Below are 18,232 nucleotides of genomic sequence, written 5' to 3'. Positions count from 1 at the left end.
CTTTTTTTAAATTTTATTTTGTACTTTTTTTGTAAAGGTCAATTGAGACAAGCCAAACTGCTTCTACAACTTTATCCTTATCAATGGAATTATACTATTGAAATTTAATGATTCATGTCATGTTCATCCATTGATTGAATAAATGTATATTGAATTGAAATTTTTTTAAATTTTCTGTTCACTGAAGGATTGTTGACAGACTGTCTGAAAAAAATACTTCCTATACACCAAATAGCTTAGCTCAGTCAGCTAAACTGGTGGTAGCTGTTGAGTCTGCACTGAACCCTGGAGATCTCTAGAACTATAGTTAACTCCCATCTGAAATACAAGCTACAATAGCGCACCGTCTTTCGGATGAGATGTTTAAGCCGTTGGTCCTGTGTATGGCCCGTGTTCATATTAAAGAACGAAGTACACTCTTCGGAGAAGAGTAGGGGATTGTCTCCCGGTGTACTGCCCAATCACCACCAGAAGGACCCCACTGGTTATCCTTGAAGTTGTGTTGAATGTATATTAATTTATAGATTCTGGCTACATGTACTTCACTTTTACACAATGTCTTGAATTACTGTACATGCAAAGACAATACTCATTTCCTCAACTAACAAATAGTGTAGGTAGACTAACACACTTTAATTGAACTCCAAGCTTTTGTAGAGTGAACTTTCGCAGGTGATGTAGTCTGTATACAGTATTAATAAACAAGGTGAACAGTACTTTACTATCTAGAAGCCCTCTCCAGACTATCAAATTTCACTTGACAAAAACATGCGACATACCTAAAATGGTCATGTTGACATCACATCATGACCATATATAGGCATATCACAGCTATATATGGGCATACAACAGTTTTCTATCAAATAAAATGTGATAGTCTGCATATGACTCAATGAAATTAAATAGGATCACAAGCATGTTTTTCCCTAACATAAAAAAACAATACCTACATTCATTTCTCACCTTTTAAATTATATAAACAGAAGAATCAATTCAGCAGAAGAAAATAAAAAGCCAATAAACAAAATATAAAGGAAAATACACACAACTGAACACAAGCAATGTACAGGCATATATACTGTTCATCCTCCAATTCAAAAATTAAAAAATGTGGAGTGATCGAGGGGGTTTGTTCTTCAATTTAGAGAGTTAGCTCTGCATTGAATGTTTGAAAATTGTTAGTTGGTACTTGGAAAAAGTGGACTCGAATTAGAGGGTGTGCTGTATCGTAATTGTGGAAGCTGTTCGGCGCAGCAGGAATGGTTTGGTTTCCCAACATTGAGGGCGGTGTTTTAATCCCTTGTTGAGCATTTTGCTTGTGTCCTTGAGCAAGGTACTTTATCTGCATTGCTTCTCTACACCCAGGATACCTGGTGGGGTTGCCTGCTCCTGTGTTGATTACAAGCAGCAATACTTAGCATGTGGACCCAATGACCAGGCAAATAACTGCGCTTTATAACCTCAAGGATAAGGCGCATTATAAATGCCTATACCTGAATAAAACAAAGCACTTACAGGACATGCTCGTATATCTCCCACTGCATTTGCACGGTGTAACAATTCTCCAAATGACAATGTTCGGGGTACTCGCTGTATCTTACTCTTCCGAAATTCAGAACTTCATTTTAAAAAAGGAAAAAAAAAGTCACAGCATTTTACACTTCAAGTTTAGTAATGTGAGTGATAAAATTTATTGGGATTTTTCCAGGAAATTTACCAGATATTATTGATTTTGTGATACATTATGAGGGAAATTCATGGGGAAAAAAACTATTGACCACATTTGCATAGGTACATTCATTGAATTATTGTATTTAAACGTACCATAATGCTTTGCAGGATACATAACTAACCATTTGAGTGAAGGGAAATGGCTCAGAGGTGGCACCACATCTGCATTTACTCTGAAACAACACAAAAACAAAAAAAATCAGCAATTTTTAGATAGGACAGTATAAAAAAATATTAAGCAGACAAGATACCAAACTAAAAAATCATTATTTTTAGGAAAGGCATTTTAATTATTAATGATATATCAATTAATCATTAATCATGCAATTGTAAATAGTCAAAGGTTTCACTCACAATTTCAAGAAGGGTCATTCCAAATTTCCTATGAGGTACACAATGTTTGACATTGCACAGATCTTCCCTAATATCATGAGCTACATGGAAATGAATGCGACACAAAATGTTTTCCTGAAGAAAAAACAATAAAGAATTGTTAATAAAAATCAAAGTTAAATCAATCCTTTTATGTCATTCACTTATCTGTTTTATTTTTGAATTATTTATTATCTACTTAATAGTTATCCATCACTCAATTTAATTAAAACTATATCTTATTTATCCTTTTTTTAATCTGCTTGCCCACTTAACTTTTAATGCCAACTCTCTTAAATGTATTGGTTTGTTTAAAACTTGTCTTAATTATATCTTTCCATTCCTTGGCAGAGGGACTAAGGACATTTATTTTTTCTTTTTACACAATGGCCTCTGGCTCATATAAATATAGGTTAACAAAAACTTAAAGAGCAATATGATCTTTTCTATGTTTAAATGATAAATATAGTATTTATACCATATTTTTATATTTATGTACTATACCCATAGCAGCGATTTTTAAATTTCGGTTGACTTCCACTTTTTTTTTGTCTGCTTTTCAAATGAATTTTAGTTATTTCCAATGGACAATAAAATTATTTGAATCTTTGGTTCAACAGGACTGAAGTCAATTAATTTTATTACTGAAACCACAATAGTTTAGTTATTAATACAAACTTCCTTATCTTTATACTTACATCATAAAAAAAACCATAAATTTTTTATTAGTCTCAAAATAAAATATTAGATTGATAACGTACAAAGCATTCAGCTGCGTCATCCATACAGCCAAGTTGAAACCGCTGCTGGTTTTTGAAGTTTTCAGCAAGAGCATGACGCAAAGCATCAGGGGGTAATGCTTGCTCCTCACCATACTGGAACTGGGTGAAGATAACCTTAAGAGCACAGAATATGCACGAGTTTCCCATACAGGCGTGACCAACATAGTTACGAAAGCTCCGACGGAAAATATCCAGATGCCATAACACCTACAGCAATAAACCGAAAAAAATTTGCAGAATGCAACATTTTTTGTAACATTAAATTTTTGGAAAATGTTTAAAAAGTTAATTGTTTTTTGGATATTCTTTGATTTAAATTTTGAGTTTCCATTTTTCAAACTGAATTAAGAATTTTTGTATTTTACCTAAAAAAAACAACCTGTACAAATATTAATAGTTTAATAAAAAGTAACAGAAGTACCATACTTAAACTTTACAGCGAAAGAATGTTAGTCATAAAGTTTTATGAAATATTGATACATAGCAGTTAATATAAACAAAGCATAAGATGTGTAAATATGGCAAACAAAGTGGTAGCAGTATTACTGTAATACTGTAATATATAATGTGCACTGAAGGTGTATAGTTTATAGTTTTCATTTAGGAACATAGAAACTAATTTCTATTAACACATTAATTTTAGGTTTTTTCGTGTTTTAGTTCTTTTTTGTTTTTTCTCTCTTTTCTGTTTATGTTAAGTGCATACAGTCGAAGCTCTGGCATTATGCGATATATAAAAAATGTATTTTTTAGTATCATTACTAAATTTTTGAGCACTACATTTGGATACCAGTACTTTGCACTTAATAATTACCAAATTGAGATTTTAAGATTTCCATAGAGTGACAGGTACCAGGTAATGTAACACACAAATCAGATAAAGTAAAATTACCATTTCATTTTGAGGATATTTAACTTTGGTTATAATTAATGAATAATAAAAAATAAAATGTAATGTACATTATTATTCTACAGTACATACATTACAGTATAGTCAGTGGTGTATCTAGGGTGATTTGCGGGGACACACCCTTCAAAAATACTTGCGCTTCCACAGGCTCCCCCAAAAATATCATGTCACCTTATTTTGCGAGCTAAAGCCCTCTCCCCAACTTCACCTTCATGCTCCCTCCCACCCCCCATTTCAAAACTCATAGATACTGGTATTGGTCTTGGTAACTGTAATACTCGATCACATATAGTGGCTACTGACAGTTTACAGTTAGGGCTTATAGACACTACATGTTAATGCTAAAAAACAAAAAAAGTACTAATTTTTTTTTTATGTTTTATTTTTTTTTTTGGTTCTGCACTCTCTGAAGAACTGAGCTCTATGCCACTGATTATAACTTGTACTTGTTAAATTAAATAATTCTAATATTTTTTTCTTTTTATTATGTAGCTAATGATATCATTTATAATTCTAGCACACAATCCTTGACAGGTCAATGCCATCAAATTACCAACAAGCTTGTAATCCATGTAATTTATTCAGACTGTGTGTTGGTTTACCAATTAGAAACAAATTATTTAACAATTCTGTATATATAGTAATTCTATTGTTTCTGTCACTGAATAAGACTTTATTGAGTATTATTATTATTGGTTACAATGATTTAAGTGTTTGTATAATAATATTAATAATATCATAAAGGAATGAAGGCAGAAATGGCTCCCCTCAAGTCGAGGAAGTCTCCTCGAAATCTGGACAGAAACAGATCTCCCAGAAATTACTTCTTCCAACATGGTAAAAACGGCCACAGTTGACATACAGAAGGTAAAACTTTGCATAATGACTGAAGATGCAAATTGTCAAAATGACAATTTCTCCAATTGACAAGACAGGTAAAATTGGGCCCATTAGCATTTTTACAGCAATGGGAACCACTCCATCCAACCAGTATTTGTCAATTGAGGCCTTTTTCTACTGTGTTCATTTTTTACATGAGCATTTTTCTGCATACCATCTTGAATCATCCATTAGTTGGCCTACAGTAGCTTGGTAAATGCACAACATCTCATTTATTAAATTTGCAAGGATCAAAGCATTAATCCTGAAATTGGGAACCGAGCATCAAAACAGCCTTTTGGTTGGACTTGAACTGTAGTCTACCAGTATACAACTAACATTTAATCACACTTAATAGGCCAAATGATAATTATAATATAATGTAATAAAAGAATTTTATCTTGTTTGCAACTTGTTTCTCATCCACTACTCTTCATATAGTAATTCTTTTAGTGATGCCCTATATATTAGAATTCATTACCGGAAGATCTCCAGTGGCTGATCCTGGAATTTGAAATAGGGGGAGGGGCAGAGAGGGACATAGGGTAGGCCTGTAAGCCTACTATACCACTGAGGTAGGAAAATTTATGATTGTGGTACCTCTAGATTGCCGGAAATGACACTCTTTGGATTGGATTGGATTTATTCGGTGTAGACACCAAGGATAGCCCAGGAAAGTCTAGAAGAAGACTTATTTCCAGTGGGGTCCTTCTGGTGGTGATTGGGCAGTACACCGGGAGACAATCCCCTACTCTTTTTGAAGAGTTTACTGCGTTTTTTTAACATGCACATAATGCACACGGGACCAACAGCTTCATCTCATCCGAAAGACGGTGCACTATTGTAACTTGTATTTCAGCCCTCTAGCTGAAACACGGGGGACCTAGAGATCTCCACGGTTCATTGCACACACAGTGGCTACCACCAGATAGCCGACTAAGCTAAACTGCTCTTTCAGACATAAATTTTAGAATATAATTTTCCTTTTCCCCCATTTTTGTATAATTTGGGAAAAATTAGGAGTTCCCTTTGAATTCTTCACTGATCTGCAGTGGTTATGACTTTATTGACAAATTTAATTTTATGTAATACTGCACACATTAACACTGATTGATAATAAATAAAATATTTATAAAACATGCAAATATTATGAATTTGCGGGAGATGGGTTATTTCCGGATGATTCTTGCTTGTTTGCGGGAGTGTGGGAGGCCATCCCGATTTCCGGGAGACACTCGAGAGCTCCAGAAGACTTGGGACCCCTGATATACTCTGTAAATATATCAATCACAAGCCAAAATACGAGAAACTCTAATGAAATTTAATCGCCATCATACATGAGCAATAAACATCAATTAGTTACACAGCAGGCCAGATGCAACTGTTTGTGTATTCTGTTCATTTTAGGAAAGGAGAAAGATGAGCCTCAACCTTAACGACAAACAAGATGACAGTACATGCAACTTTTTTAATACTAAATAAACCGAATTAACTATGATATGATACACAACAATTACCTGTAAGTCCAAATTAAAGGGGCCACTTACCTGCACAGCACTGTTTAGGAAACAGTTATTTTCCCCCGGTGCATTCAACAATCCCTTTGGGAAGGAAAGAGAGGCTGTGCTGCCTGGCCTCTGTAGATGGCTTTGTGAAGTAGTAGACATCATTTGTTTTGCAAAACTTATTAGGTTCTTCTTCATATCTTTCTGATTACTCCTATGGGAGAAATCAGATCACTCTTACAATGTGATCACCATGCTGATAGTTGATGAATATGATCCGCATGATGACAGGAGATCTACAGTGGCACAAAGAAAGCAATGAATGAAATAGAAACAAAAATGGAATGAATGCAATTACTGTAGGCTACATTGAGGGTGCAATGCAATAGAAAACCATGAAGGGAACCATGGGAAAACATTGTTTAAAACTGCTGAATAGCCAACCATCCCCTTCACACACACTGTTGAGCTGTGATTTATAGCAAGGCAAATGTTTACAGTGATTTTGTGGTAATTATTCAGAAGAGGAAAAGAGAAGGCAAGAGAGGATGAACAGGATACATACATGTAAAGTACATGAACAGAGAAATACAACAGAGAAAAAATATTATCAATAATAAACAAAAACAAACACCTCCATGTACAGTAGTTGGCCTACTGTACATCCTGAAGGATACATTTATGATTTGAAAATGAATATTAATCAATCAATAAAAAAAAAAAACCAACATACTGTATTCTTATAATCTATCTTGGTGATAAAAGAACCTTTGACAATTTCAAATTATTGGACTTACAGTGGACAGAGTGCCTTTTGTACTAGATGCATACAAACTCAATAATGCAAACAAAAACAAGAAGAAAAAAATTCTTAAAATCACATCACTATGAAACATAATCTGTCCTCAAATTTTAATGATAATAATAATGTATAAGATGATAATAGATCTCTATGAAACCTTATCTGTTTTGGTAGATGATTTCAGACAACTTGATATATTGGTATCTTATAACATATAAAGCTTTTATAGCATGCAGATTGCAAGCACCAGCTGCAAACAGAGAACTAACGGTAAACAGTTAGCAAAAATAATAACTAATGCTCTGATATACTGTGTCACTATTATTCATCATAACTGTAATTAGAATATACTCATCCTCATGGGCCTGCAGTCCATGATGACTCATCTTATGAATATTCAGTGGCACAGTGAGGTCAATTCTACATACCAGCTGTTCAAGTTGACTGAACACAAAGGTGTATTGATACACAGTCAACAAAAATAAGGCCACATAATGTAATAATTAAAAATATTTCTCATTCTAAACTTGGATGAGAATGATGGCTAATTTTTCTCCTTAAAAAATAATTTCTATTACTACTACAATAATAACAATAATAATAATAATAATAATAACCCCGCAAGGAAAAAGAGATTCATTGATTACAATGAGGTTTCTGAAAGATATTCTTCCTGTTGCCTTGTGATGGAAAACAACGATGAACCATAAAAAAGATACACTATTGAAGGTTATTGTACATGAGAAATTGGGCAATATTGATGTGAGAATGGTACATATAAGGTGTGGCAGTCACCATCTCATCACTACATATCAAAATGGTAGTGATAATGACAGTTTAATGAGTCTCAGCCATGTAAAATTGTCCCAAGTGCTAAGTATTCAAAAACTGCGCAAGTGGAGCAAAATAATAAAAAGGCCTTTTATGTATTACTTTAATTATTTCAAGGTAAGTGTTGGTTGAAAATTACTAATTAACATACATACAATTTATTCAGCCTGAACATTTTCAATTTTATTTAGAATGTTAAAATATATCCAAACCATATACAGTAATAGTTTAAACGCGACTACAAAATTAATCGTATCCATTATTATTATTATCAGACAGTTATTTAAACAATTACAAATATCCTGTGTGTAACCACAATAATACACATGCTTCAGTTACAATTTAGGCACCCAGCTTCCTACTGTTTACAATCTGATGTAGTTACACATAAGATACAGTAAGGGAAGGCTATGACATTCATTACAATTTACCAACAAATCATTTTATGCATCACAGTAATAATTTTGATATGTTATTTTTATGGTCTGGCAACCTTTATTACACAAAATATTTTTCCTGTAGTAGTTTGAGTGATGAACTATACTGGGGGATGGGGTTCGGGAAGATATCTTTAACTGTTCATTCTGATCAACTTGATTACGTTTGAAAATCTTATAAATATTAATTATAAAAAACGGCTGTAATGAACCAGGTCAAATGACATCGTACATTTACATAAACCAAAGACTGAATATAAAAAAAGAAGTTTTTCATACCATGGGGCTGAAATCTGGAGTAACCTAAACAATATAAATAATTTTGCAACAACTGCTCCTAATACCTTTAAAAGATTTATATATAACTAACAGGATTAAATATTTCAAATAATGAACAAATCATTTTAAACTTTTCTATAGTATAGTCATTGTCATGACATCACTTTTTAGTCTTTATAATTTTGAATTTACTTTTCTTTGATTTTGATATAATATTTTCTTCATTTTCTTTGTATCTTTTTGCAAAACCGACCTTGTGAAAACACCATTATGGTACTACAAGTTGTTTTCCCTTTTAAAATATAGCTGTTATTAAAAAAATTAATCCAAACCAGCAAATTTCCTGGGACTTACTAATTTCCACCTACTGTAACACTTGTTGGATCTAAATCAGCAAATTACTGCCAGTGGTAATTTGCTGATTTTATCTAAAATAATTCTTAAGATTAAAATGAGTAAATTGCCAGTGTTTTCCCAATGAGTATGCTACTTTCAACCTTGTGCAATAACCAACACATAATGCAACATCACAGTCTAGTGCCAGTTACTGCATTTTCCTGTTTATGCCGAACTATAAACCACAAGAATTTTATTCCACTGTGAACCAATCTTCATGAATGATGACAATAAATTCTGATTGAATGATTGACTGGATTAAATAAGTAAATCAATTTATAGCATGTACTGGTATGTGACTAGCTTGACAACCAAGGGGAGAACAAACCAAAATTACCTGTTGCCATACAAAATGAGCACTTTGCCGGATCAAGGGTAACTCCACAAGAAAAACTTTGGCAAATACCATTGAACTTTTGAAGACAAATCAAACAAGCCTAACGGCACACTCACACATCATTGTAATAATTGATCTATTCAACAGCAAACAAATATGTGTTTTTGTTACTTGGAATGTCAGACATGTTGTACAGTACAACTCTAGGGCAATGCAATAAAATATATGTACATAGTAGTTCTACAGAATTTAACTGATACAGCAAATACAAAAATTGTTCATTGTTAGGATACAATAAGTATTAAGGGAGTGACAACAAACTGATGAGAGCGTCTACATTAAATATTTAGTCCCAATTAGTGACACACTTCCAGCAACAGAAACAATAATAATAATACGGTAGATTCACTGCTATCACAACTACTGTACACCATAAACAACACAGTACCATACAGTTTTGTTCTGGGAGTACTTTAACTCACAAAAAAAAAAAATATATATAATACAAGACCTCACTTCACACCAACTGTATAAAAAAAAGGAGAACAGGAATGAATGAACATACAGTAGGCTAATAATCTGGGTCCCCTGAAAAATGTTTAAAAAAATTATAAAAACAGATTATTTAATATTAATAATCTTTAACTAACTTGCTCATTTTTGAAGTAATACATCAACTAGAGAGCATATAAATTAGTGACATATTTAAAAATGTTTATCCTAATTTTTAAAACACTAATGTAAGATGATAAAAATGATAGGAACAGTTCCAGTCCCATATACTGTAGCTATCCAATAATACTGTAGTTTAAATAATAATTTGCTTTAGAAGTTGTTAATGACTCATGAAAAAGATATCTTTTACCATATTAAAACCAACAATAATTTATGGAATTTAGACACCGAGTATCACATGATATTGGAGTGTGGGACATAATGTAGAACTATCGTAAAGTATAATACCAAACCACAATAATTTTTATACAAACAATAGTTTTAGCATTGCTTGATTAAGCACTACCAGACACTCGCGATTGGATATCAATTAATACTTGTAAAGCAGCGTGTTACTAGACGTTTGATACACAGTTCATTAACTAATAATATAACTGTATTTATGTCTAACAACAGCCTCTTTCTTGCTCTTTCTTCACATATCAGGATATAGCACCTGCCATTTTAGTATTGTACAATTTTCTTTCTTTGTTGACATCATGGAGCTATAGTATCCATGGTAAAATTGAATTATTCATTAACATTTTCATTTCCTTATGTGCAAATAAAACCTAGAGAAATATAGCCTACTTATTGATATAATGCCATTTTACTTCTCTAGTTGGAAATATAGAAAAAAAATAGTTAATTTTGCATAGTGTTAATTGAAGAGGTAAAGGTTTTATAATAATTTTTATTTGAATGCTACTGTACCATCAGTAAATAAGCAATTATATAGTGAATTAAAAATCAACACAGACAGATTGTTAACAATACACTTAACAATGATGTTACAGTACCATAGACTATTTTCACTTACTTTATTGCAAAATTTCTGCCCTTGGGTTTTTTTAAATAATAATCTATTTAATCATACAGTAATGGTGCGATGAATGACTGCCTACTGCATGTATGATTAAGGTGCAGAATAATAATAATAATCAGTTTGTTATGCTGATAATGATTGATAGACACAGAAATTAATTTTCTTGAAAAAATAGGGTATGATAGAAAAATTTGTAATAAAACAAATTTGATTACAGTATAGTACTTAACTTGGGCCTCACAAAAGATATGGCTTTTATGCACACTATAGTTAATGATTCACCAATTGCTAATGTTAACAACCCATCCCACAAGACTCAAACTCATACTCTCAAACTCTCAACTATTCAAGAGCAGCTTTGCTCAGTCAGCTTTTAAAACTGGTGGTAGCCACTGTGAGTGCGCTGAACCTACAATAAATATCCTTTCAGATCATGGTCACAAGTTCACTTCCATCTGCTGTTCTTCTTGTGTTTCAGCTGGAGGACTGAAATACAAGTTTTAAACAGAAGAGACGTTTACAATAAGATGTTGGGCCTGTGTACAATATGGATCAAGTACTATACACAGTACACTCTTCGGAAAGGGGTGGGGATTGTCCCCTATGTACAGTACATGTACAGTACCATCTACCCAATCACCACCAGAAGCACCACACTGGAAATAAGTCTTTGAATTTACTGAGTTATCATCTTCTTATCCTATCCTAAGCCTGTCATTCTGTAACACAGTATTCGCATTGTTATTTATTTGTATTATTGTGACATAAAGTATTCCAGCAATGACCTTCGATGGTAAATTGATTAAAAGATAGACCTGAATTGAATGATGATATAGTAGTCTTGATAAAAATAGAGAAAGACAAATAATAAATACTGAAACAGAGATGAAGATTTATGAACATGTTATATTATCATTGCAGATTTTTTGGGCTCAGTACAGACTCAAAAAGTATGCATTTTCTTTTAGTTTTATAGCCTATGCAGATTTTATAAGTCCGCAATGACGATATAACGTGTTAATGACATATGGATTAAGTAGTAAAAACTGTTATAAGACTGGGCAATGTGTATGACCAAATTAATTGAATTGGAAAGGAATGCAAATAATTCAACTTTTACACACGATTAGCCAAGTATTCTACTCAAACAAATGTAGAAATATGTGATTGATCAGCCAGACGCATCTTCATTCAACAAAACAACAAGAGAAAATTGGTCGTTAAAACATGGATCAATAAACCATTGGTAAAATACATATGAGTCTAGGGTTTCAATCAATGACTACCAATGCCAATTATTATGATATTATTGATATTTGACTGCCTAACAAAACAATGATTATATTGAACAACTAACTTTTAAACAGCCCGACACACTTTACTAGACTGACTACTGCACTGTAGTACAGTACTACAGGGCTTCTCCAGGCCTGGAAAAGAAAATTTTCTGCCTACCTGTTTGGTATGGGATTTCACTTGAAAATGGGAGTTCAGCCAAGACATAAAATCCCTGGTTGGGGATGTTATGTGCATGTTGCTAAAGAATAATGTAGGAGTAAAAGAATAATCTTCATTTCAAAATCATAAAACATTTACAGTACTGTATGTGATTAAAATATTTCTTTAAACGAAATCACCAAAAAACACTATCACAACTATTTACAGAGCACTATCGTGGTCTTGCTAATACAGTACATGAATATTATTTAGTACAGAATCGCAATACTGTACAACTGAAAAAACATACAATTAGTGTTATATGACATAGGTCAGGGTGAATTTGATGAATAATTAATGTTAACTGGTTATCCTAAAAATCCATGATCCAATTCAATGTCTGTTTTTGTTGTTCTACAGTATGTTTGAAATTACCAAGAATGTATTGTACCTACCAGGGCCGGCGGAACGTTTTTCAAAGTGGGGGAGCCCCACTTATAAGTAGGCGTGTAACTGGGGTCTTCGGTGATACCCCCCCTCCACCCACCATATAGAAAACAATACGACATAGGGCTTATTTTATTATTAATATAGGCCACACACGTGTGTTTGAAGCAAAATATAAGCATTTTCATCGTGGTTAGTATTTATTACAATCATAGGCCTATTCTTTCAACATCATTACACATTGAGGCCCTTCTTTTAGGTAAATCGATCTACCTTAAATTTTCTTTCTCAAGTTTGGGACTATGTGTTATAACTTAGAAGGCAAAGGAGAGCAAGCACAAGCTTTAACATTAAAAAATGCGCGCGAAGCGCGCGAAAATTTTTTGTTTTTTTAATTCTAATTTCGTCGGAATTGATCAAAACTCCCTAAAATGTGCAATTTTTAGAGGAAATTGGCCTACCTTAACAAGCTCTTATGTTATATATGGCCACACTCGTTTTTTTAAACAGAATATAAGCATTCTCCTTATAGCTTCATTTATTACAAACATATTCTTTCAACATCATTACACATTGAGGCCCTTCTTTTAGGTAAAATGATCTTAAATTTTCTTTCTTTGAGCTTGGGACTATGTGTTATAACTTAGAAGGCAAAGGAGAGCAAACACAAGCTTTAACAATAAAAAATGCGCGCGAAACGCGCAAAAAAATTTTCATTGTAATAATATATATTATTCATTATAATAATTCATTATAATATTTTCAAGAGGGGAACACCTTGAATTTTGAAGAACTTAAAAGTAATTAAGTTCTTCAAAATCAAGGTTTTCCACTCTTGAAAACGGTCAGATAATTTTTCCCATTGTTATTACAGTAAATAGGCCTTTTGTGTGTATACATACATAAAAAAAGATTGAGTAAGTTGCATACGTAATTTTTCCATGAATCGATAAATCCCAAAAAGAAAGGGTGGGGGGAGGTCCTGTGGTTCTTCCCCGGGAAAATTTTGATTCCTAGGTGGCGGGAAATGGGCTTTCCCGACTTCTGTGGTGTCTTTTAATGACTTTTAAATTCTTCAAAATTCAATGTTCCCCCCCACCCAACCTTGAAAATGATTTAATTAATCAATGAACTCCAAAGATAAAGGGGGTCCAAAGATAAAGGGGGTAAATTTTGATTTCTAGGTGGCGGGAGATGAGTTTTCCTGACTTCTGAAATGTCTTTTAATGACTTTTAAAGCTCTTCAAAATTCAAGGTTTTCCCCTCTTGAAATAGGTCAGGTAAATTTTTCTCATTTTTTATTTTATGTGTGTATACATACATAAATAAATGAGTAGTTGCATGCGTATTCTTTTTTCCATGAATCGATAAATCCCAAAAAGAAAGGGTGGTCTGGGGGTTCTCCCCCGTGAAAATTTTGATTCCTAGATGGTGAGAATTGAGCTTTCCCGACATATGAAGTGTGTATTAATTAATTTTAAAGTCTTCAAAATTCGAATTTTCTAATAGCCAAAAAAAAAAAAAAAAAGCTCACAGGTCCTGAAAAGGTAGGTCTAGAATTATTTTCTTTTTGCCCTTTTTTTGTTGCCCAAGGAAGGGGTCAGGATCAATGTCCCCCAGATCCGCCAATATGAATTGCGAGAAAATGTAATTCGGTCGGGTACTGGATAAACATTCTCTTTCCCATCCTTCTTCTCTCCTTTTTTTGCATTTCCGATCATACAAAAATCTCCAGACATTATATATTTTTGGCCAAAAAGTGGGGGGGCCTGGGCCACCCCGGCCCCCCCCCCCCGGCCCCCCCCCCCCCGCTTCCGCCGGCCATGCCTACAGTATTGTTATGTGTACTGTTACGGATTTTACTGTACCTACAGTATTGTTATGTGTACTGTTACGGATTTTTGTTTCCAGATCAAGGTTAAAATAACTAGTGGCCTTTACCATGGTTAATGTAAACAGGTATGAATACCAGTCACTTTATCACTGAGACAGAATATGAATCACTAAGGGGTAAACGTTACATGGGATCAGCTGATGGGCTAGGGATACACTACCGTATCCCTACTTCCATTTGCTACAGTAAATGCGTGGCAAATGGCATTAATTCACCATCACCCAGGCCAATGAAGTGCAGGAATGTGCGTAACATCATCTTTCAAGACTGGCAGTGGCATTGGGATTAAATCAAATCATCAAATCAAAATCAAATAATACTTAGTACTATCATGTTATTGATCAATTGACGTATGGTTCCACTCAACTAAGCAGTGGTGGATCCAGGAATTTGAAATAGAGGACCCAGAGAGGGACTTTCACAGATGGAGGGTCTATAATACCTGAACCCCACCATCGTTGGGGCAGAGGCAGTGGCGGCTCTAGGATATAATTTATAAGGGGGGGGGGGCTAAGATGTCCGACTGGGGGGATGGCACTCTTAAATATAGAAAAATTTAGGGAGCATGGGCTGGCTGAGCCCCCCTCTTTGAATCCGCCACTGGTAAAAGTCATGTCCTTTATCTATAGCCATATCAAACAAAAACTGAATCCTGGCTCAAACATTTGGCGTAGGCCCAGGCCTTGCTTAGCTTCTTCAATTAGTGGCGGCCCTGATAGATCATACTGTACTGCTGGTTGCATACTCTACATACCATATCAAATCTGAAGTTCTCAACTCCCAAAATCTCATCTCAAGTTTTAATCAAAGAAGCCTACTGTACAGTAGGTCATAATTACTATACTTGAAATTACCACAAATTACAATCAAACCCAAATCCATACAGCAGGCCTACTGTACAGTACCTCTGAATAAACATGAAACCATAGAGTTACGTAACTTTAATAAGCATCCGTCACTGTTAGGTACTTCTCCCAATTTTGCCTAGTTATCCTAATACAGAGATTCCAAGTTTTGATAAATTTGTAGGCGTGGGGCTATTGAAAACCGAGTTAGTTTGGTCAGAGTTTATGACTGATATTTACAAAACCAATTCTATTTTAAGTTCTGTATATGAAGAATGTTTAGTAAAGAGCGACAATATTTAGAAATAGCATACATATTCTTAAATATAGGCAATATGTGAGATTTTGGTCCTTTTTTAAGCCTGAGACCATGAGACAGACACCGAATGTGTAAGCCTCACGCCGAATGCGCAAGACTTAGTCTGTAACCTGCAATCTGGGCGATCTGCAAACTGCAATGTTAGTCTTGAATGATAACGTCATGCACATTCCGGCACTTCATTGGGTGAGGGTGGTGATATACCTGTAATGTCATTTGCCATACCTTTTACTTTTTAGTAAATGGAAGCAGAGATACAGATTCATAGCTAGCCACAGCAAAATATTTTAATAAAGTGTTTAAAATATTCAAAAAAAAATATGAAGGCCTAGGCCTACACGAAGTACTGTAGGAGGCTTAGGCCTAGGCCCTAGAAAACGTATTTGTGAATCTCTTCTATCTATCTTCATGTGAATCAGCAGCCTTTAGCGAAGTTAGTTAGGAGAGTATAGCATTAGTGAATACATACATTAGTAGGCCCTACCTACAACAAAGCCAATAGACAACCAGTCTTTGGGCGCTAATGCACTTTCCTACCTAACTTTTAATTCTTAATTTTTTTACCTCAATGTTCTTCTCACAGTCACAACATATCATTAACAAACATGTTCACATGATGATTCAACCACTCACAAAGTACCTTTTCAACAAATAAGGCCGCAAATAAGCACAGCGAATCTGCGCTTGCTAACACCACGAGTGGCTGCCATTTTGCAATCAGTAAGAAATTGCGAGAATTTCTGAGTTTACAGAGCAATGTTTTTTGATCAAACGTTTATGAAAACTTACTTATTTTCATTCGTATGCCATATCATGCGTTTTATTGAGGTGGTGTTGTTTGATTATGATGTGTGCTCACATGAAAATCACATGAACAATAATTAATTTTAAAAAATTAGTAATATCCAAATGCGTACACAGATATACAAATAGGGCCTAATCCAGCAAAACAACTATCAAAGCCAATGCTAAACAGGGGTGGGGCCAGGATTTGCCCGACGGGGGTTCAGAGGCAGATTTCCCCGACGACAGCAAAGTGGGCTTGTTTGAGCGTTGCTTAAAATGGTCCAGGGGAAAAGCCAACAAAAATTTGACAATTTATGGGTTTCAAAGGCTTATTTAATCGATTTTAGTGTCTACTAATATGTAGAAAAAAGCAAATAATTTTTTTTTTCTCCCTGACGAATTATGGTTTTTCTACCCGACTGGGGAAGGCCCTGCCCCTCCGCGGGCGCCACCCCTGAACACTAAACGTTGGTTTGATTAACCTTGATTAATACGACAAGAGAATTCAAAAAGACGGTACTACGTAATAATGCCACATTTTGTTGAATATGTTTCATGGGAAAAATCAGATTCAAATTATAAGACTGGATTATAAGTATAATTGTTTCAAATTTTAAGAATTGGCCTGGACATTCTGGCAATTTCTTACTTGATTGCAAAGCAGCAAAATACATGTACAGCTCGTCGTGCTAGCAAGCGTGGAAACACTTTATCAAATAAAGGTATTTATAATATAAAGGTAGGGCTAGGCCTTAGGCCTAGCCTATATTTTTTGTTGAAAAATGTACTTTGTAAGTAGGCCTAGTTGAATCATGTAAAAATATTTTATAATTATGTGTTGTGACTGTGAGAAGAACACTGAGATAAAAAAAAATTAAGAATTAACAGTTAGGTGCGAAAGTTCATTAGCGCCGTCTTCGCCTAGGCCTAGGCCTAGACCCTAGCAAAGCTGGCCCTAGCTCTCTGCTGCTGTTCTGTGTGGTGTGGTAATCTCGCACATCATTCATAAATAGGGCATAGCATAAAGCTAGGCCTAGGAGGCTAAGTAAATAAAGTAAGGCCTAGCCTAGCCAAACAATCACCTTAAATCTCTTGCTCTAATTTTTAATTTTGAAAGTGGATAGGCCAAGGCTTATATTCAGTATTTATAAGTCATAAAAAATTCGGTTATATTACTCACCTTTTCGAAATAAAATAATACTTTATAACCCAAATCCGCTAAAATTGTATCACCAACTCTGAAGCCTGCTGTAACAATATTTACATTGGTATTATTCGAGTCACCCGATGATCCCAATCGCAACGATACCCTACTGCAGAGACCAGCAGCGAGGCTTGACTCCGCAAGGCTTTGCAAGGCAGCCAGGCTTTGCAAAATAGTCATGAAAAAAATTTTCTGAATGTAAGTTCGCGTCATTCTACGTCATGTCATGACAATTTGCGTCAAATATTGGTAATTCGCGTAAACTTTATGGTGATTCACTTCAAGATACAAGATAACAAGATTCTGTCTCCATATTGTACTAATAAAAATAATAAATACTATATACCAATAGGTGGCCTATACTGCAACTACGAAATAGTGATATCATCATTCGAATGTTAATGATGGTGGTGATAATGATTGTAATAATAATAATAATAATAATAATAATAATAATAATAATAATAATAATAATAATAATAATAATATTATTATTATT

At 34.2% G+C, this 18,232-nt stretch overlaps 1 protein-coding gene across 4 annotated transcripts in view; it reads right to left on the bottom strand.

The window, feature by feature from the left end:
* The window catches only part of LOC117108762, a 34,482-nt gene extending 16,625 nt beyond the window's left edge, over positions 1 to 17,857 (bottom strand). For all 4 annotated transcript variants that reach the window (XM_033250906.1, XM_033250907.1, XM_033250908.1 and 1 more), the window contains exons 1-6: positions 17,710 to 17,857; positions 6,222 to 6,475; positions 2,865 to 3,092; positions 2,086 to 2,199; positions 1,825 to 1,904; positions 1,516 to 1,618 (exon numbers count right to left, since the gene is read on the bottom strand). In XM_033250906.1, the coding sequence (XP_033106797.1) occupies positions 1,516 to 1,618; positions 1,825 to 1,904; positions 2,086 to 2,199; positions 2,865 to 3,092; positions 6,222 to 6,377 (681 nt within the window). In that variant the 5' untranslated portion in view covers positions 6,378 to 6,475; positions 17,710 to 17,857. The remainder of the gene's footprint in view (positions 1 to 1,515; positions 1,619 to 1,824; positions 1,905 to 2,085; positions 2,200 to 2,864; positions 3,093 to 6,221; positions 6,476 to 17,709) is intronic.
* Positions 17,858 to 18,232: the final 375 nt, after the last annotated feature.

The sequence above is a fragment of the Anneissia japonica genome, unplaced genomic scaffold, assembly GCF_011630105.1.
Source record: "Anneissia japonica isolate Jap-2015-1 unplaced genomic scaffold, ASM1163010v1 scaffold287941_len684077_cov200, whole genome shotgun sequence".
Taxonomy (NCBI): Eukaryota; Metazoa; Echinodermata; class Crinoidea; order Comatulida; family Comatulidae; genus Anneissia; species Anneissia japonica.
Note: the sequence above shows the minus strand (reverse complement) of the source record. Positions and strands in the feature narration are given on the sequence as shown.